The sequence below is a fragment of the Erpetoichthys calabaricus genome, chromosome 11 (assembly GCF_900747795.2).
Source record: "Erpetoichthys calabaricus chromosome 11, fErpCal1.3, whole genome shotgun sequence".
Classification (NCBI taxonomy): Eukaryota; Metazoa; Chordata; class Cladistia; order Polypteriformes; family Polypteridae; genus Erpetoichthys; species Erpetoichthys calabaricus.
In genome coordinates this window covers 75,912,063-75,933,630 of record NC_041404.2, presented here as the reverse complement: position 1 = coordinate 75,933,630, position 21,568 = coordinate 75,912,063, and the positions used below count along the sequence as shown (strand labels likewise).

At 38.9% G+C, this 21,568-nt stretch overlaps 1 protein-coding gene across 7 annotated transcripts in view; it reads left to right on the top strand.

The window, feature by feature from the left end:
- Nucleotides 1-21,568, top strand: part of iqsec2b (IQ motif and Sec7 domain ArfGEF 2b) — a 398,254-nt gene that overhangs the window by 342,242 nt on the left and 34,444 nt on the right. For all 7 annotated transcript variants that reach the window (XM_051933790.1, XM_028813376.2, XM_028813377.2 and 4 more), the window contains 3 exons: nucleotides 18,347-18,617; nucleotides 18,816-19,211; nucleotides 19,602-20,572. In XM_051933790.1, the coding sequence (XP_051789750.1) occupies nucleotides 18,347-18,617; nucleotides 18,816-19,211; nucleotides 19,602-20,572 (1,638 nt within the window). The remainder of the gene's footprint in view (nucleotides 1-18,346; nucleotides 18,618-18,815; nucleotides 19,212-19,601; nucleotides 20,573-21,568) is intronic.

The following is a 21,568-nucleotide window of genomic DNA, read 5'->3' as shown; positions in this document are numbered from 1 at the left end:
ACTCCCTTTTTAATATCTTCTTTAATAGAAAGGTCTCTGAACTTTGTGTAATTTATTAGAATATTATATTTAAAAATGCTATAACTTTCTAAATATCTTGCAATCCTAAAATGTACTTTTCATACCTGTTTCTTATGCATTAACTACCTGTGTTATCAGGCTATGTCCAGTAAATTTTCTAAATCAATGGGCTTCAGTTATAGTGCCATCAGTTGATCAGATGTATCTGAATGTAACTAAATGAGTACTTTTCTGCACACAATATTTAATGTTTTCTTACTAGGCATTAATAATTTTAGACTACTGGAGCTCCTTTCTCTTGAACATGCTATACATACAGTTGTTCTTGATTAAAATATTTGTGTCGTAGATCAATTTTTGCTTTTCCTAGTGAATGACCTTGGCTTTTGTTGATGATCATAGGAAACTTTGTATTATTTTTAATTCAAACTGGTAATTAGTTGAAAAATGGGAATTTTCTATTGTGAACTTAATCATGATTTGCAGGGAAACAATGCTGCCTTTTTCAAAAATGCAAGACTATGTACTGATAAAAAAAATAGTGTAATCAGTTTATTTCAGATTTTTTGTCACATATGGCGCATGCTTGGCCAAGGGCATCATGCCAACACTGTCAAGCTGCCCAAATCTTCCTTTGTGGATTATGTCAAATATAACATTACAACAGGTAATGATAATCAAAAGAGCTCATTTTCTTTGCAAATATGTTATATTTTGTGTGAGAGTTTTTAATAACGAAACGTAGTAAAAACAGATATTTTGGTTTAGGAGTTTTTAAAGTTTTTGGGGGGGATGTGGTGTAGAAAGAAAAGAAGATTGCTCCTTAAGGTTTGACAACCCTGCAAACACTTGTTTTGGCAACATATTTATCAGGAAAGGGACTAGATTAAAATAAACGGGTGATAAGACAAAAACTGTCATCCAGCAAGACAATCAAATTGTTTTCCCAAAGTGACTGAGACACAAATAAAAAAACGAGGCAGTTTTTACCTTTGATGAGATGGTGCTTTTGTCAGAACTTTCTGAGTGCTGATGAAATCGTCTGGAGCAGTGCACTGATGGGAATTATAGTCCCCATATCGCCATTTGCTACAAGGTTGCAGATAAGATGGGAGAATACATATTTTTTACTTGATAATTTCTGTAAAATTGACTATGATCACAGCCACTGTTCCAGAGTGGTGCTGAGGTGTCACCCACTGCACTTGGGTCCCAATCCAGGTAGTTCATCATGTGGTGGGTGCTGCAATGCGTTATCAGTACATGCTCCCCAACCTACCTACAGCCACAGCGCCTGGCAATAGTGGATAGCACACTTGCTAAATGGATCTTCTTTGAGCTTTGCCACAGTTTCCTTCTCTCTCTTCGCTTCTACAAACAGCCTTCATTTGCATCAATTGTCACACCCCGTTTCTCTGTACGATAGCTGCCAGTGCTGTGGGGATGTGGTGTTTTAGAACATACAACTTACTACTAGAGCATTATTAATTACAGATAACAAATAAAAAAATGTGTCAGCTAATCCACTGAGAGATGTTTGAGATTTTGGGGTATTTAGTTTTTCTATTGTTTTTTTTTTTTTTACATGTATATACTGATATATGAAATTGTCATTTCTTAGAGGATACCTACTACCTTAGATGTATCATTCTGACAAATTTTAGCTAAACAGGAAATAGTGTTTTTGTTGATGAGTGAATGAGTCAGTCAGCTCTTCATTATACAGTATGTGTGACATCAGTTTCAAGATGGCTGATCACGAGCTTCAACATGTTGCTGAAGAACTGGAATCCTTAGAGATGCAGATTCAACAGTTCCTTGTCAGATAAAAGCATCTAAGGGATCAGGAAGCTTGCCTCTTACAGACTTTATTGATTTCCTGGGTCGATTCGGCTACCTCTACTCTGTGTCATGCTGTTTACACTCTGGGCCGAGTCAGCTTTATACTTGCTCCTGATCCAGATGACGACGCTGACGGAACCTAGGAACAACGGAAGCAGGGGCCCAAGCCCAAGTCATCTCTACTTCATCAATTTTGCATTGCAAAACACAACCGCTTCAACCCTTTCCTTTCCCCTGCCATTCCTGTAGACAATGGTGATGTGTGTGGTCTTTATAGGAGACTTGATCTTTCGGCACCTCAACTTATGGTTACATGACCGTAAAACATTTCTATCATGTTTCCCGGATGCACAAGTTAAAGATGTAGAAAGAAGAGTCCCAACAGTCCTTGAGAAGCGCAAGAGCAGGACTATTGGGATAATTGTAATCATGAGGATGTCAACGACATTTGATATCAACTCCTTAAGATGGACTTCACATCCCCCGTTCAGGCCACGAAAGAGAGAACCCCAGCTGCGAGAAATGTTGTACCAAGTCCACTTTCAATGCTCTGTAGATCAGATGAAAACTCCTGGCTCTAAACACATGGATGAGAACCTTCTGTAGAAGGTAAATCATGTGCTTCGTTGATAACTGGGACCTCTTCTAGGAGAGACTAGTTTTCTACAAATTTCATGTCCTGCATCAAAACAGGTTCAGTGCCTGGGTCCTCTCTGTCAGTATCTCAAAGGTAATCTGTTTTTCTTAACTATGTCATTTTAGTCCTAATGTTTACTGTAATGTAGTGTTAGGATATGATACTGTAATTCTGTAGTGAGCTCACCTGTATTAGCACTATAACAACGAACCATCGTCAAACTAAAAAACCTGGACAAAGCGGTATAAATGTGAATAATTTATTTACCGTTTCACCTATAGAATTGTTCTGTATTAGAACTATAGACTATAACAGATTATAGATTAAATAAAAAATCCAAACAAAGTGACAATAAAATCAAAAAACTTAATTACCATTTCCAGCTGCTGTAACACTCCCATTCAGCTCTGCTCTTCCAAGACCTTAAATGTCCATCCATCCATTATCCAACCCGCTACTTTCTAACTACAGGGTCATGGGGGTCTGCTGGAGCCAATCCCAGCCAACACAGGGCGCAAGGCAGGAAACAAACCCTGAGCAGGGCACCAGCCCACCGCAGGGTGCATGCACACACACCCACACAGCAAGCACACACTAGGGACAATTTAAAATCGCCAATCCACCTAACTTGCATGTCTTTGGACTGTCGGAGGAAACTGGAGTACCCGGAGGAAAACAACGCAGACACGGGGAGAACATGCAAACTCCACGCAGGAAGGACCTGGGAAGCAAACCTGGGTCTCCTAATTGCGAGCGGGCAACGCTACCTTAAAATGTTGCTTTACTAAAGCATTACAGCATTAACCAACAAAATCTTTTTACATTAAAACTTTTATCAGTGATAGGAAAATAGACTTTCTTCCATTAAGTGAAACGTGGCTCAGCTCAGATGGTGTGGCAGTGTCAACTGAAACAGCACCTCTGTCCAAATTATAGTTTTGTTCATTTGGTTCAGCAAGGCAAAAAAGGTGTCGGTTTAGCAAGTATTTACTCAAGCCAATTAAACTGTAAAGATGTCGGTTTTAGTACGTTTGCATTTTTCAAGTATCTTGCCGTAGTTATTCAAGGAGGGTTGCAGTGTCTTGTATTGATGGTTTATAGACCTCCAAAATATAATGTGTCTTTTATTGAGGAATTCTCTGACTTATCTATAATAATGACTAGCTCTGACAAGTTCCCAATTGTAGGGAATTTCAGTTTATATGTGTATAACCAATGTTACCCGAAAGCAAGAGATGTCATTAACGTACTGCCCTGTTTTGATCTTAGCTAGTCAGCCAGCTTACACATAAGGGAGGGCACTTGATGGATTTAGTGATTTCAAAAGGATTAAAAGTTCACTTGAGGCAGGTCGCAGATATTGGTATATTGGTCTGTTTTTGCATATTAATTGATATAGAAATTCTGATAACTACAACTAATGAGAAGCATATTGCTAAAAAATGTTATTTTTATACAACTGCAACTTCAATATTTGCTGATTTTCTAAACAATCAGTCTGATTATAGTGCTTCAATGATTGACCTCAATAATGTTAATAATGTAACTAGCAAGATGGAAAATTTTAATGCTAAGGTGAGAGTTACTGCTGACATAGCAGTAACAGTTAAGAAATCCTCCAGCACTATCATACCTTGGAAGATCTAAAGAATGTCTGATTTAAAGAGACCATGCCAGAAAGCTGAGCATAAATGGAGAAAAACTAAACTTATAGTCCACTATGAAATATTGATGGCAAAAATAACTGAATATAACAACACAGTCCACCTTGAGAGGCATTCTTATTTCTCTAAAATTATAAATGATAATACTGGTAATCCAAGAGGTTTACTCACAACTACTGATTGTCTTCTAAACCCAGTTCACTCAATAGAATGCCTTCTAAAAACTACTAGTGAAACTTGGGAGGCTTTTACTATATTTTTTAAACACAAAATAAACCATATTAGAAATAATATAGTTAAGTGAGTTAAAGTTTTTTACTGAAATAGATGTACCCAAAATACATAGAATAATTTCTCAGCTGAAACCCTCCACCTGTGCCCTTGACCCAATACCAACAGGCTTTTTTGAAAAAGTCCCTGATGTGCTAATTGATAGTGTACTTGACATAGTGAACTCATCATTTGAACTGGGGTCTTCCCTGACTGTCTAAAGACAGCAGTTGTTAAACCCTTGCTCAAGAAAAATAGTCTAGACTCCTCTGTCATTGATAACTTTACAATAATTTCGAATCTGCCTTTGTTAAAAGTCTAGAAAAGGCTGTTTTTAAGGAGCTAAATGATTATTTGATTAAACATTCTATTCTTGACAAATTTCAGTCAGGTTTTAGAACAAATCGTAGAACAGTTACAGTAGTAATTGATTTGCAGGTTAATGCAGATAGAGGCCGTATGTCTGTTCTTGTTCTCTTAAGCTTGATTGCAGCATTTGACACCATAGACCAAAGTATTCTTATAAATCACCTTAGACAATGGGTGAGCTTCTCTGGCAGCATCTTGAATTGGTTTCAGTCTTATTTAACAGGTAGAAAATTGGTTAGTTTTGGTGATTGTACGTCAGAGATCAATGCTATTGTATATGGTGTACCACATGGATCTATTCTGGGTTTGCTGCTTTTTTAATCTATATGTTTCCATTAGGTCAAATTATCTCAAAACACAACATGAGCTGCCACAGTTTTGCAGATGACATACAGTTTTATTTATTGCCTGATGCGCCTGATGACCCTGATACTCTTGGCTGTCTGATCCATGGTCTCGGCAGTATTTCCAAATGGATGAGTAGTAACTTTCTCAAACTATATATAGAGAAAACAGAAATATTAGTGATTAGCAAATATGGAAATAGCAAGGGTATTAGAAATAAACCTGATTCCTTAGGTTTAAAAGTCAAGGCGGAGGTAAAGAAATTAGGGATAATCTTGGACTCAGACCTAAACATATTTACCAGATTACTAGAACTGCATTTTTTCACTCAAGGAATATAGCAAAAGTTAGACCTCTTATAACATTAAAAGATGCTGCACACTTTTATTTTTAGTTGACTAGCGCAGCTACCTTACAGTTAGGAGACCCGGGTTCGCTTCCTGGGTCCTCCCTGCGTGGAGTTTGCATGTTTTCCCCGTGTCTGCGTGGGTTTCTTCCGGGCGCTCTGGTTTCCTCCCAGAGTCCAAAGACATGCAGGTTAGGTGGATTGGCGATTCTAAATTGGCCCTAGTGTGTGCTTGGTGTGTGGGTGTGTTTGTGTGTATGTGTCCTGCGGTGGGTTGACACCCTGCCTGGGATTGGTTCCTGCCTTGTGCCCTGTGTTGGCTGGGATTGGCTCCAGCAGACCCCTGTGTTCGGATTCAGCGGGTTGGAAAATGGATGGATGGATAGATTACTATAATGCACTCCTAACAGGACTATCTAAGAATCAATTGGCTGCAATTAGTCCTGAATGCAGCAGCCAGAATCTTAACAAGGAAAAGAAAATCTGAGCACATCTCACCAGTTTTTGTATCGTTACATTGGTCACCCGTGTCATTTAGAATTGACGTTAAAATACTAGTAATGGCATATAAAGCCTTAAATATTCTTGCCCCTTCCTATATTTTGGAATGCCTGTCTCCAAGTCGTAACCTTAGATCTTCTTATGGTCGTCTGCTTATAATGTCAAAAGACATTATATTGTCAAAAGCTTGAAAGAAGTGGTGAGGCGGTCTTTTGCTGTTATGCACCTAAAATCTGGAAAACTTTATCAATAGAAATTCATTTTAATAAACTGCTAAAAACCCATTATCTTAATTTGGCTTTTTTATAGCTACATTTTAGTTGTACTCCTAATAGACTATATGAGTATAGAATTATCATATTCTTGAGGGATTTGCAATCTTTGTTAATCTCTACTTTTCTGTGCTGTCTCTTCCGGTTCTTCTATGGTAGATGATGCTGGAATGAAGGTGGGTGCCTCAGCTGTTCACGATACCGACTTTATCGAATCCTCTCATATGAAATCTGGAAATGAAGAGGATTAATTTATGACCATTTATGTTTGGTAGAATGCCCAGTGGGGCTGGGTGGTCTTTTGGCCTTGAGACTCCTGCCGATTTTTTTTTCTCCAGCTTAACTTGGGGTTTTTTTTTTTCCTGTCCTCCCATCTGTCTGATCTTATTACCAGACTCATCTTTATAACTGTTACATCATGATATTGTATATACAGATGCTACTCTTCAGCTTGATATTTATTTTTGTTTTAAGATCGTATAGATTTATTTGTTTTTTCTTTGTTACTAGGGGGCTCCACACCCTCCGGCCTGCGCTACTGAAACAAATAGTTTTTTTTTTTACCTCCTCTTTGCTCAATCAGCTGCTGGCTTGCTGCTGCTGCCATGCCATCTTGCACAGCACACTTCTATGTCCATATATTCAGTTTCTTTTCACTTTTACCTTTTCATCAATATCACATTGAATTTTGATTACGTGTTTGGAATTACATCGTGACAACGCAACGTATAACTGCCCGTGAGTGAATATCGTTTCTTTCTCTCTACAAGAAATGTGTCTGACAATAGTATTCACACAAATGAGAAATGATTTCTCTCGCGGGATTTCACTTTCACCAAACAACAAATCTTCTAATTCTCACGGGTACGTCTCTTCATTGGGAAGAAACACTGCTTTTTTTTACCCTGATGGCAACACGAATTATACGACCTACAAGTCTCCAACTTAAAGTTTAAATCCGAACAATATATTTGATCTCTTTTCACTGTTCCATTATTTCACCGAGTAATAATTTCCTTTTTTTGAGCCTCTTGAATTTTCGTACTTCCGTTATCTCTAACCTGCTCTGCATGTGTACTGCGCCATCATTTTTGAATTTTTTAGAACGTTCTACTTTGTCATCTAATCTTTGTTTTATTTCCGGCCCCAGGCATGGTTAAATCTCTTGGCACAAAGACTCGTCTAGCGGGATGTGAAAGTGTCTCTCTGAGAAAATCACATCTTGTCTCCTTCCAAGATTTATTTTAATAATAGAAAGACTTATTCTTTAATATTATTGCCTAATCTTACATTTTTCTTTTCTTGTGACTTTCTCTTTGACATCTTCTAAAGCACTTTGAGCTACATTGTTTGTATAAAAGGTGCCATATAAATAAATAGTGTTGTTGATATATATATATATATATATATATATATATATATATATACTATAAATATATAACCATTGTGGAGTAACAGAGTTAAACAGAGGTAAATATCTGCGAAGAGTTGGGGTGTACCACCGCGGTAACCTACTTGAAAAGAAGTTGAAAACAAATAGCAAATTAGGTCTTTATAGGTGGAGCTCATGAATGAACTGAATACACAGCACAAAGGTGGTAGATTACTAGAGGGGTGACAGGAAGGGGTGGAGCCAAGGGAACCGGAAGTGACAACATCCAGTGGAGGTTTCTTCTATTGGTCTGCAGATTTAAAAAAAGGATAAAGTATAGATGACAGTGCCAGCCCCTGGTCCAGCAGGCGAATATAATTATTGAAGCCTCTAAGCTGCCTTCCATGTTCCCATGTGCACATGTGTAACAATATATATGTGTATAATTCATATATATATATATATAAATATGTGCATTTATTTTATGTCATTTTATTGCCACCATGCATAATAACATCTTTTGATTTTCTTTGAATTTTCCGTTGCCATCTTTTGTATTCTATAATTTATCTGATTACATCATCAATGTCCCTTAAGAGATCAGAACCATCACTGTTATTGTCTAGCCTATGTTGTTTTTTTATTAGATCTAACTTGCTTCTGCACAATTATTTAGCTAGGAGTTTAAAATTCACCCCAGTCAACAGATCATGTACATAGTCTGTAATGCATACAGGTTTCCATATACAGAATCAGTTCAGCAGGTCATATTATACAGATAAAATTTAAACAGTTCAATTACAGTAGCTACTTCTTGGGCATTTAGAGCTTTGTGAACTTCTGCTGAAATTCAGGATGAGAGAGTCCTGTTTGTTACAGATTAGTCATGCTGTTACTGCTGCTGGCGCGGGAGGCACATGAACCATTTTGTGTAGGTGTGCACAGACTGGTGTTTTACTGAAATCTCCCAAGGCCACGTTGCTTTTTTAACACCAACTTTATTCCATGCATTCCATGATGAGCCAAACAGATAGTGTAAACAGTAATTTGTTCTGCAGGCTAAGCAATGTATAAGCAGGAATGTTTTAAATACATAGGGTATGTGGGATACTTCAAATACAGAGTAGCAGAAAAAGCTCTGTAGCTCAAAAAATGGTCAGTACAAGCAAAGAGCTCATAAAATTTTCAACCTAATAAAACATTAAATCATCAATTTTTAAATATGCTCAGCCAGATTCAGGGTTGTAGAAAGCAGAGTATACTGACACTCTACATAAGGTGCCTGTCCTGAATATCTGAATATCTTAACTACAAAAACAGTTACGTGAATGCTGTTCAGATTAAACCATTTTCTTTATTGAAACCAATATTCAAAATCTTAACTAGTAGTTCAGAAACAATGTTTACAGTCTTTGCTACATTTCTCTATAGTAATATTTATTTGGTTTTTGCTTATGTGTTGCCATTTTTTGTTTCCTTTGTACATTTCCTGTACATTTTACTGTAGATGTGACACGGATGTCTAAGGGAGGAAGGAGTAAATCATTTTATTATTTCTTTTTTGCAACACTTTAGTAAAGCTGAGGACATCTATGTAGCACTATGGCTACTGTAAATCCTGATTAGATTTTGTTAGTTAACAAATAATATATTAAGGTACTGCATGTTTTGGATTGAATGGAAATTTGTTGTTATTTTTAAATGTTATTGTTCTTAATTTGCTTGTTTTGGCCTCTGCTACCATTTACGCCCTTCTCATTTCATAAGATCATTATTTCTAATTGGAGTATCTGATTTCATCTAAATAACCTTTACAGTTTTATCTGTCTTTTGCAAGCATCAGAATCCTAATTACAGGAAATGAAAGAAGTTACACACAAATTTAATCATACTAGAACTTCTTGAAATGAATATGTTTATGAGGAGGTAGGTGTTTGAACATGTTGTTAGAGTTTTACTGTATGCATTTCTCTGCCAGGTAGTATTGGGTCACTGCTGTCATGAATGGCATAAAGCCTCTTCAGGAGAACTGTCAGTTTTTTCATCTCATACAGTGTTTGTGTGACATTTGGTTTTATTCATTTTAGTTCAGTCTGGAATCCTACATGCATATACTCATGTACAATAGTTAAAACTCATAAACATAATGCTGAATACAAACATACACAGTTGTGCTTGAAAATTTAGTGAACCATTTAGAATTTTCTATATTTCTGCATAAATATGACCTAAAACATTATCAGATTTTCACTCAAGTCCTAAAAGTAGATAAAGAGAAACCAGTTAAACAAATGAGACAAAAATATTATACTTGGTCATTTATTTATTAAGGAAAATGATCGAATATTACATATTTGTGAGTGGCAAAAGTATGTGAACCTTTGCTTTCAGTATCTGGTGTGGCCCCCCTTTGCAACAATAACTGCAACTAAATGTTTCCGGTAACTGTTGACCAGTCCTGCACACCGGCTTGGAGGAATTTTAGCCCATTCCTCCGTACAGAACAGCTTCAACTCTGGGATGTTGGTGGGTTTCCTCACATTAACTGCTCGCGTCAGGTCCTTCCACAACATTTCGATTCGATTAAGGTCAGGACTTTGACTTGGCCATTCCAAAACATTAACTTTATTCTTCTTTAACCATTCTTTGGTAGAACGACTTGTGTGCTTAGGGTCGTTGTCTTGCTGCATGACCCACCTTCTCTTGAGATTCAGTTCATCGACAGATGTCCTGACATTTTCCTTTAGAATTCTCTGATATAATTCAGAATTCATTGTTCCATCAATGAAGGCAAGCCATCCTGGCCCAGATGCAGCAAAACAGGCCCAAACCATGCTACTACCACCTCCATGTTTCACAGATGGGATAAGGTTCTTATGCTGGAATGCAGTGTTTTCCTTTCTCCAAACATAACACTTTTCATTTAAGCCAAAAAGTTCTATTTTGGTCTCATCTGTCCACAAAACATTCTTCCAATAGCCTTCTGGGTTGTCCATGTGATCTTTAGCAAACTGCAGACGAGCAGCAATGTTTTTTTTGGAGAGCAGTGGCTTTCTCCTTACAACCCTGCCATGCATACCATTGTTGTTCAGTGTTCTCCTGATGGTGGACTCATGAACATGAACATTAGCCAATGTGAGAGTGGCCTTCAGTTGCTTAGAAGTTACCCTGGGGTCCTTTGTGACCTCGCTGACTATTACACGCCTTGCTCTTGGAGTGATCTTTGTTGGTCGACCCCTCCTGGGGAGGGTAACAATGGTCTTGAATTTCCTCCATTTGTACACAATCTGTCTGACTGTGGATTGGTGGAGTCCAAACTCTTTAGAGATGGTTTTGTAACCTTTTCCAGCCTGATGAGCATCAACAGCTCTTTTTCTGAGGTCTCCTTTGTTCGTTGCATGATACACTTCCACAAACGTGTTGTGAAGAGCAGACTTTGATAGATCCCTGTTCTTTAAATAACACAGGGTGCCCACTCACACCTGATTGTCATCCCATCCATCCATCCATCCATTTTCCAACCCGCTGAATCCGAACACAGGGTCACGGGGGTCTGCTGGAGCCAATCCCAGCCAACACAGGGCACAAGGCAGGAACCAATCCCAGGCAGGGTGCCAACCCACCGCAGGACACACACAAACACACCCACACACCAAGCACACACTAGGGCCAATTTAGAATTGCCAATCCACCTAACCTTTGGACTGTGGGAGGAAACTAGAGCGCCCGGAGGAAACCCATGCAGACACGGGGAGAACATGCAAACTCCATGCAGGGAGGACCCGGGAAGCGAACCCGGGTCTCCTAACTGCGAGGCAGCAGCGCTACCACTGCGCCACCCTGTCCCATATATAGTTTTATTTATTCTTGGTTAAATACCCTGAAAATTGCATTCCAGTTTTCAATGGAAAACATGTTTTGATATGCCTAAAAAATGTTATGAACATTTTTGGAAATATGTGCATGTCTGTGTGCTTGAGGTAAACATTTTTGAACACTAACTTGTGAATAAACAGACCGATTATTATGAAATTTTATGGACAATTTCTAAATATTAGTCTTAATGGCTGATCAGATTTTAGATGAAATTCAACTCTTCAGTCTTGATCTTTTGAGGTTCTTTTTGTTTGCTACCTATACCAACAACAGCAAGACCACTAAAGTTGCACCTATCATATTTTTCAATTGTTTTGATTATTTTTTCAATTAATCAGGAGTTTAGTAGAATCCAGTGTTTTCACAAAAGTGCAAGGCTATTATAAAAAGATGAAAAAGTTTCACTCTTTGCACAGTCCTCTCATTCTTTAATAATGTGTACGTTGGAAAAAATTAGAATGCAGCAAGCTTAACACTTTCAAAGCAGCTTTATATTCTCCATCCCTGTAATACCTCAAAATGTAATGTACATAATATACAACAAGTCAACAAATCAATAATAAAATTTATTGGTAACTTTTTTCTCATTGATTATTATTGATGACATTGATTCGTTTTGTAGCTCTATAAACTGCTGCACAGAAGTTCTCAAAAATTTGCATATGCATTTTGGACTTTGTATGATAAACTTTGGTGAATTTTGAGTTCAATTCAAAGCTCAAGCTTTGAGCTACAGTATTAATAGGGTTGGGTATCAGCACTGATGTTCTGATTCAATTCTATTCCGATTTTATCTTGACTGAATTAGAGTACACTGATATATTTGAAGTGGTGGCTTTTTTAGAAATTACTTAACCATTAATATAATGTGACAAATTTCAGTAGCATTTTATTTGAAGGGTGTCTGCAAAGTGATTTTATAACATATGCATAAGCATGGAATGACATTTAAGAAATACTTAATTAGTAATGAACAGTTGACCTCAGTATTTAGAAGATGTGGAACAAAATATCACTGTTCTTCAAAAAAAAAAAATTTTTTTCAAAGGACTGCACTCATTCAAAAATTTACCATAATTCAATTAACATATGTATTTCCACATCAGAGTCCACACAAACTCGGGTTTTCCTCGTTTTAATACAATGCAATGGCATATACTTTATTCATTTTTTGACGACTGAGATTACATTTATAGGTGACATCAGGATGGATGATTTCTAAAGTTTGTTGTATTACAACAATAATTAATGTCTGAGCTGCACAGCTTACATGCGGCTTTGCTTTTATCCAGTCGTTCTTTACCAACACACTGTTTGAATCCATAGTAAGTCCACAAATCTGATTTAAGCGTCTAAGACACTAATTTCCGTTAAATAGGACACACCCATTTATGTGAAGTAGTAAAGTGCTTTTTACATAGAAAGCCCTAACAGGCACATTAGCGCCATCTACTGGATCGGATGGCAAAAACAAAGACAACCAAAAATCTATACATAGTAATAATAATAATTTATTACATTTATATAGCGCTTTTCTCAGTACTCAAAGCGCTATCCACACAGGGAGGAACCGAACCCACAATTTTCCACAGTCTCCTTACTGCAAAGCAGCAGCACTACCACTGCGCCACCTGTGAGGACAATACAGCAGGACAGAGATTCATGAGATCGATCTTGAGACTTTAAGAATCAATATCAAATCATTTAAACAAAAAAATAACAATAAATCAGAAAATCAATATTTTTACCCAGGCCTAGTTATTAAAGTTACATTTTTTCAAACTGTATACTTGTATTGCGTCTGGCATACATTTTGGCAAATTTGCCTCATATACTGTACTTATGTTGCAAGTCATGTGCTGGCCAAATCAGTTTTTTTAGTTCTAGTTATGATCATTGCTATCAAGTTTTTAAGTAACTGTAAGATTCCATTCTAACTATTTGATCAGTCTGAGAATAAAGTTTTATAACAGAAACATTTGATTAATAGAAATGAACAAACTTGCTCTTCTGTATCCTATATATTAAGGAGCAATTTCAGTTTTATAATATTTTTAAACAAAACAGATCAAGAAATAATACAACTAAAAGTTAAATAAACGTCTAAGATAACATCTAAATTTTGGCCATACATCCATCTATTTTCAAGTCCAATTAATACATTTTTGGGGTCACTGGGCAAAGATCTTATCTAATGAGCAAGACATGGTAGGAAGCAACCCTGGACAGGACACCAGTCCATCAACAGGGCACCTTCACGAACACAGCATTAGTTAGAGTTAGCAGTTAAATTAATTGGTGCATGTCTGAGATGTGGTAAGTAACTGTAATATGCATAGAAAAGCCATAGAGACACCTGGAGACTGTACAGACAGCAAGTGCCTGGGATAGGATTTAAATCCACAACTATGGAGCTATGAGGCAGCTGTGATGTACCAAATTAAATGTTGAGTACTCTGAATTTTTAATTGTCAGCCTTACCTTGCGTTTTCCTAAGTGATCACCAGCTGTGTGTTTTCTAAATTTAATGACAAGTCGTTTTACCTCATTAAAACAGTTAGTAAATGACTTACTGTAAATGAAATAGCATAATTTGTTTTAACTGATGCTTTGGTCATTGTCACAGTTGTCACCTTCTTGACCTATTGGGACATCTCAATCATATCCAGAGACTGTTGTGCTAAGACTATACAGAAGATTTCTTTTTATCTTGACCATTTCCCTTATGGTGTCCACTAGTTTTTCCTATGGTTAATGGCTCAATCAGCCTTTAAGCAGTTTTATGGGAGATCTGGTACTCCTGGTAGAATAACCGATGATAATAAATTGCTTTAAGGAGAAGGGCCAGACAAAAAGAAATATAAAAATTATTCACTATAAATTGAACCACTTCCATTTATCAACCTCACCTCCTAGTACGAGAATACCAGGACACACTCTGGGAGCAAGGCCTGGACTTGTGTTTACCATTGTTTTCTTGGTGTCAGAGTGGCTCATGTAACCCAGCTGAGCTTATTCCAAAGAAATCATCGACCATATGGGATAACAATGCACAAGGTGAAGTGTGGCGATCCAGAATAATGCCAGTCAGGAAAGACAGATACAGACCAATTGATTGATACAGTTAGGAGTAATATCATCAGATAAACTCTTTTTTAACATGTGGAAGTCTTGAAGATATAAAATATCCAGTGGATTTTATTATATATATATAAACAATTTCAGATACTGGGAAGTGAGGAGACAGACGTAAAGGCAGCTCTCATAGTTCTGAGAATAACACAATTCAATACAGCAAATGTGGTTCCATCATTCTTGCTTGGCAAAGAAAGTAAAACAGCAAAGTTACAGAACTAGCAACATATTTTTCTTGAAACCTTGAACATTTTGGAAATTCATTTTGTTTGTTCATTCATCTGTTTTATGTTCATAGTTATTCCTTTACAGGAGAATTGGATCCTCTTTCAGGAGTCGACTGTAGATGAAATGTCTATGTACCTACCATCACTCATCCCAGGCCCATTAAGCATCACCAATTAACACAACATGCATATCTTTGGAATGAAAGGGTAAAAGGGAATACTAAGAAAACCCCACACAGTCGATCACTGAGCTAGAAACTAAATCCCAGGTCCCTGCTCCTGTTAAGCAACAAGACTAACTACTGTGCTCTTTTTTTCTTGCTTTCAGTTTAAGTTGATTTTATGCCTTCATTTTTTAATGTTCTAATTTTATCATTGTACTGCTAATTTAATCCCATCTACCTTTTTCTTAAATTATATCATGACATTTTTGATCTGCTTTTTCATTTTTGAGGTTTGCTTTAATAGTTGGTTTGTTTTTTTTGTACAAAATCACGTAAAATACAAGCACCTCTTACATATAAAACACATGATTTCACCAGTGAAGCCGTGACCAAGTCTCACATTTTACCATCCCTGGAACTTTTTTTGTTTTTTTGGTCAGACTTGCTCACATTTCGTTATTACCATAATCATTGCAAAAGAAGAAGAAGCAGCAGATTGTATCAAAGGAGCAGGTGCAGTCAGAACAAGTGGTTCACCGCTGGCAATTCCAGTTTACCTCTGTGACACTCAGACCCTGAAATGAGAAGCACCAGACAACACAACATACTAGCATAGGGTGGATTCCGGCCTTGTTTCTGTTGCTGCCTACTACCTTGAATCAAATTATGAGTGTTATCAAATTAGATGGTGGGCAGGAAGCCCAAAGAGAATAGCAGCTAGTGAGCAGCTGCTCAGTAGGACACTTGTGTCGGTTCATCAAAACTGGCCACTGTTTAGATGGGTTATTATTACAGCTTTTCCCAATGGCAAAATACATCAACCTATGTGTCCAATCTATCCCTATCTATTTTCTAACTGACATTCACTTTAGGATTGCTGGTACCTTTCTGTATGGCTTCGGGCACATAGCAGCAACTTACCCTAAATCAGCTGGTAGAATACAGTTCTGTGAATTATAGCAGATGCCTTCAACAGAACAGTCATGTTTACAAAAATCCTTAAGATGCTGATTGAGAACAGTTTCAGTGAAGACCTGTATATCGTAGTTCTTCTCAAATGAATATTAAGGATATTTTTTCACAGTACTTTGTGTTTGGAAAGAGAAAATAAAGTAAAAATATGTAATACACTATAAGGTGCCAATGTTGTAAGAATGTTAAACTACTAAGTAAAAACCATTTCCTGCACATAAATATGCCAGAAGGTTGTTGGACATGCTATAAACCATAAGAGACCAACTGCCAAATAGTTTAATGTCCGCAGCAAAACTGGCAGTTTGCCTTTGACCCTTGGATAGAATCTATAGATGTCTTTTAATTTAACATTAGGCAGTAACCAGCATCTGTTTGCACAAACATTTTCATCAGCAACTGTCTTTTTCCCCATCATATTAAGAGTCCAATCCAATTTCCAGGAGTATTAGTGCCAGTGCCTAAAACTGTATGTTGTAGACAAATGAGAAAATGGATTCTCACTGGTTGTGACTGAGTCTGAACTCCCCCCGTGGTGATTCTATTTTTTGTGAAACACTTTTAACTCTGGAGCCAATCCCAGCCAACACAGGGCACAAGGCAGGAAACAATCCCGGGCAGGGTGCCAACCCACCGCAGGACACACACACAAACACACCCACACACCAAGCACACACTCCTGTGTAAACATCAGTTCACTTTTGCTGAGTGTTGGACCACACATATCCCTAGATATTTTTCTCCAAATTGGCAGATAACAGTTGTGTATTAAAATGTTATCAAGCTGCTTTTGGCTGCTTTTTGCTCTGTATTTTGTTTTATATGCTTTCTAAGGCACCTGAGATGGTGTGTCCTGCAACAGGTCCATATAAAATAAAAGAATAAACATATTTGGGGGCAGCACGGTGGCGCAGTGGTAGTGCTGCTGCCTCACAGTAAGGAGACCTGGGTTCGCTTCCCAGGTCCTCCCTGCGTGGAGTTTGCATGTTCTCCCTGTGTCTGCGTGGTTTCCTTTGGGTAGTCCGGTTTCCTCCCACAGTCCAAAGACATGCAGATTAGGTGCATTGGCGATCCTAAATTGTCCCTGGTGTGTGTGTGCCCTGTGGTGGGCTGGCGCCCTGTCCAGGGTTTGTTTCTTGCCTTGCTCCCTGTGTTGGCTGGGATTGGCTCCAGCAGACCCCCGTGACCCTGTGTTAGGATATAGCGGGTTGGACGATGACTGACTGACTGACATGTTTGGGTATCCATTGATTTTTTTCTAGTGTTTGTTTCTGCTGTGGTGTCTTTACTGAGAATGCAAGGTATCAAATTGTGTCAGGATCAGCAGAAGTGGATTACAACCACTAAAGTGTGGAATGATAGGGGCTTTACCAGGTAACTGAGAGCTCGAGTGAAAAGCACTATATTTATATGAAGTGTAACCAGGTTTAGGAAACTAATTATAATTTAAGATTGTTATGAATTAGTATGTTTCAGACTATTATTTGGTTTTATCCTATTTACTTGTATGTTCTTACTATTTGTTTTATTTCAGTGCCGTACATTCTTTCACATTTCCAGTTCAGGGCTACATTGTTGTTTGCAGTGTTGTAGATATGCAACTGACCAGCTTTGGTCAGTATTTACACTGAATGTATGTACTGTATATGGTCCTGTGTCCAAGCTTTAGGCCAAATACAAAAATCTTTGAGAGGATTTGCACAAATTATTTAGTTAGGGAAAGGAATTTGACTGATGGTTAGGACTGATTTGTTCTACGTCTGGGTTATATTTTGGCTCTTTTTTATTTTCTGCTGTGATCCTTGCATATTATTGACTTTGCTTTTGGTATTTTGTTCTTTAAACATACCTTATTTTGCCCTCTAAAAGTACCTTTTTAGAACTGACAACAATGATGGATGTGAGTAGTTCCACTTTTCAGTTATGCCAGCAGTGTTCACAGTCTTCACTGCAGTGATCTTTAGTCTTTCTGATAGCTGTGTGATATTGTGTGATTGCAGGCTAGCATTTAAAAAATTAAAGTACTGTGTGGAATGGTAAGTCTGGAATGAAAGAAGCACACCACCTCACTTATATTGGCTCTCTAAGAGTAACGGCTATGTAATCAGGTGATCTCAATGTTTCGTTGAAGCATGGGATGAATACTCTTAATGGATGACAAGCCTCTTACAGTGCATGACCTCTGGTTTTATCTAATGGACTTCAACAGAAGGAACAAGTTAAACTTCATCTCAGCTACTTGACAGCTAATCTCATGAATGTTTTGTGCTACAATCAGAGTGTGATCCACTCTTATCTGAACTCTTTTTTCTCTCTCTCTCTCTTTTTTGTAGTGTGGAGGGGGAACCTCAAAGCACCGAGTCGGGCAGCTTTGTGGACAGCCCATGCAATCAGGCCACTTACCGCAGTGAGCGCTACGATACCAGCCCTCCAGTGCCCCCACCACATCATCCCCCGCCACCTCCTGCCAGCTTGGCTTGGTCTCAGAGAAGCCGTCATCAACCAGCCAGCCTGGCACTACGAAAGCAGGAAGAGGAGGAGAACAAGAGGTCAAAGGCTCTGTCAGACAGCTATGAGCTCTCAACGGATCTGCAGGATAAGAAGGTGAGTGAGATATGTCCTTATACAATGAACAAGTGCACACCCAACTTGCAAACTCATCCTCCATTCAGTGGAGCTAACTTAATAGCCCTGCTCCGCTCTCTATATACCCTATCTTTCCTTCATCTCCAACACTGTGTGGAAGCAGTGAACAGCTGACTTGCACTCTGTTGTGTCTACCAACTCTGTAAATCTTTGCAGGTGGAGATGCTGGAAAGGAAGTACGGTGGCTACTTCCTGAGCCGCAGGGCAGCTCGGACCATACAGACAGCTTTCCGTCAATACCGGATGAACAAGAACTTTGAGAGGTTGCGTAGCTCAGCCTCTGAGAGTCGCATGTCCCGCCGTATCATCCTTTCCAATATGCACATGCAGTACTCATTTGATGACAGAGAAGCAGCAGAGAACCGAGGGCAAGCCCAGGCACAAGGACAAACTCAAGGGCAAATCCAAGGCCAAGGGCAACAGTATTCAAGTCACCAGACTTCCTCCAATAGCAACAACACCACAGAGCTGGACCCCAGCAACAACACAGTAGGAGGTGCTTCTGAGTATCGTAACGAGATCACTGATTTAGAAGACAGCTTCTCCAAACAGGTAAGTGTCTTTATTCCAGGGTGGATGGGTGAGAGAGTGTGGAGTAAAGGTGGCCTCCTAGCAGGAATGGAAATAGGAATGGATTTGTCTAGATGCACCTACTGGTGCAAAGTCAGACAGGATGATTTATATAATATTAGCAGGGTAAAAAGTATTTGGTTATGGGACTGAAGTTTGAGAGGAGTACAATAGGAAGGAGGGCAGTAACATAACTGGTAGACAAAGGGTGGAACAAAGAGAAGAAAGAAAGGAGGATCCCCACATCTTGGAGAGCCTTGGACACTAGGAGACAAATGAGCACATGTCAGGAAAGAAAATTGTAGGTTAGTGGACAGTTGTTTCTCCATTACCACTATCTGCTGTCTTAAAATTTGGCAATACTTTTAACAGGTAAAATCTCTTGCTGACTCAATTGACGATGCCCTGACCTGCAGACCCTCACGTTCAGACTCACGAGAAGGAGGCAGTGGCGGTGAAGGTGGAGTGGAGGACTTTGGAGAGGATGGGAGTATCTGGAGCAGTAGCAATCCACGCAGTAGCCGCAGAGGGGGAGGTGTTCAGCACCATGAGGACAGCACTGCCACATCTTATAGCGATGTCACACTGTATATGGAGGACGGAATACCATCATCTCCTTTGTCTCTGGACCGGGCACCAAGCAGCACTGACACAGAATACTGGGGGATTGGCGGAGGAGCAGGGAGGGAAGATAGCAGGGACACAGAAGGGGGTGGTAGTAACAGTAGGCGCAGTACCCCATGCATGGAATGCCGGGACTACCGCTTGCGAGGAGCACATTTACCCCTGCTGACAATAGAGCCACCCAGTGACAGTTCCGTGGATATGAGTGATCGATCAGATCGGGGGTCACTAAGTCGACAGCTTATGTATGAGCAAGAGTCCAGCTGCACAGGAATAGGGTCCCCTCAGGGCACCCTGAAACACAGTCCAGCTAGCCGTTCTGCCCCTCAAGGGCAAACCAGGACACAAGGACGTTCACATCATCACCATCATCAGCACCAGTACCCAGATCCTCCATCTAGCTCTGTGGATACAGGTGTTTCCTCTTCAGGGCCTGGCAATAACAGCAGCAGCACCCTAAGCAATGTCAACAATATGAACAGCAGTGAACCCTGCTGCTCTGATGGGGACAACGATTCTCTTAACAGCACCACCAACTCCAACGAGACCATCAACTGCAGCTCAGGGTCCTCTTCCCGGGACAGCCTACGGGAGCCTCTCCCCCCATTAGGCAAGCAGACATACCAGAGAGAGAGCCGGCACAGCTGGGATTCCCCTGCTTTTAACAATGATGTGGTGCAGAGAAGACAATATCGCATTGGGCTCAACCTTTTCAACAAGTGAGTGCAAGGCTATCTTCTGTCCCTATACCCATTTATGTCTTCATCATCATCTTTGTCCCTTCCTCTATCCATACTGATAGTTCTTTGTGTTATGGTTAAAAAGTGCATAAAACATTTAATACTTAGTATGTAAACTGTCAAACTGTTTCATAAAAAATGTATTAGTGTGTGAAGAAAAGTGCAGGCTGAACATTTAAACGGGAATAGAAATATGAAGATGCACTTCAAAGTGCCTCCTTGCTGCATTGCAAAACAACTCAGACCGAAACATATTTTTTAGATTTTACTGAATTAAAATGGTACAGTCACATTTTTGTTCAGACAGCATGTAAGTGAAATTAGTTTTATCTAATCAAATTTACTAAAGAAAAAAGCAAACATGTTCAGAGCATGCATGATGAACTATCTTCTCCCTGCTCTGCAATAAAGGTTTAAAGTCTCTTTGAACAAGATTCTACTAGCTTAGGATGCTTTTTGGACATTTTTTCCCATTTTCCACATTGTAGATTTGCTCCGTTTTTCTAGTTTCGGTGGATCACTTATTGACTAAGATATTAACTATGTGCCCCCAATTCTTGACAGGTTTAGTGTTTTTTAGTAATTTTGACTAAGCACCTCAGGTTTATTCTTACCATATTTCAGCTACACATTCATTTCAGATCAGTCTTTGATCTTTTCATTTACAGAACCATCTGTTTCTGTTTACCATGGTGATTTCAGATGCTACTACTTGAAGGCATATGACCAGTGGCGACTAAGTAAGGAGGGCTAAACCGATACTAAGAGTTCCGTTGTTAGACTTTGGGTACAATCACATTTTACTGTCCTGTATAGCTTTGTCCCTGTAGTGGGATTACTATACAACTGAAAGGGCAGTTTTCACTACTGCCTCCATTTTTCCATGCTGAATTAGGTTTTTGTGATGTATCAGAATGTTCTTTGCTGTGTCTGTCTTAATTTGCTTCTGACACACAGCCCGATATTGCCACCTCT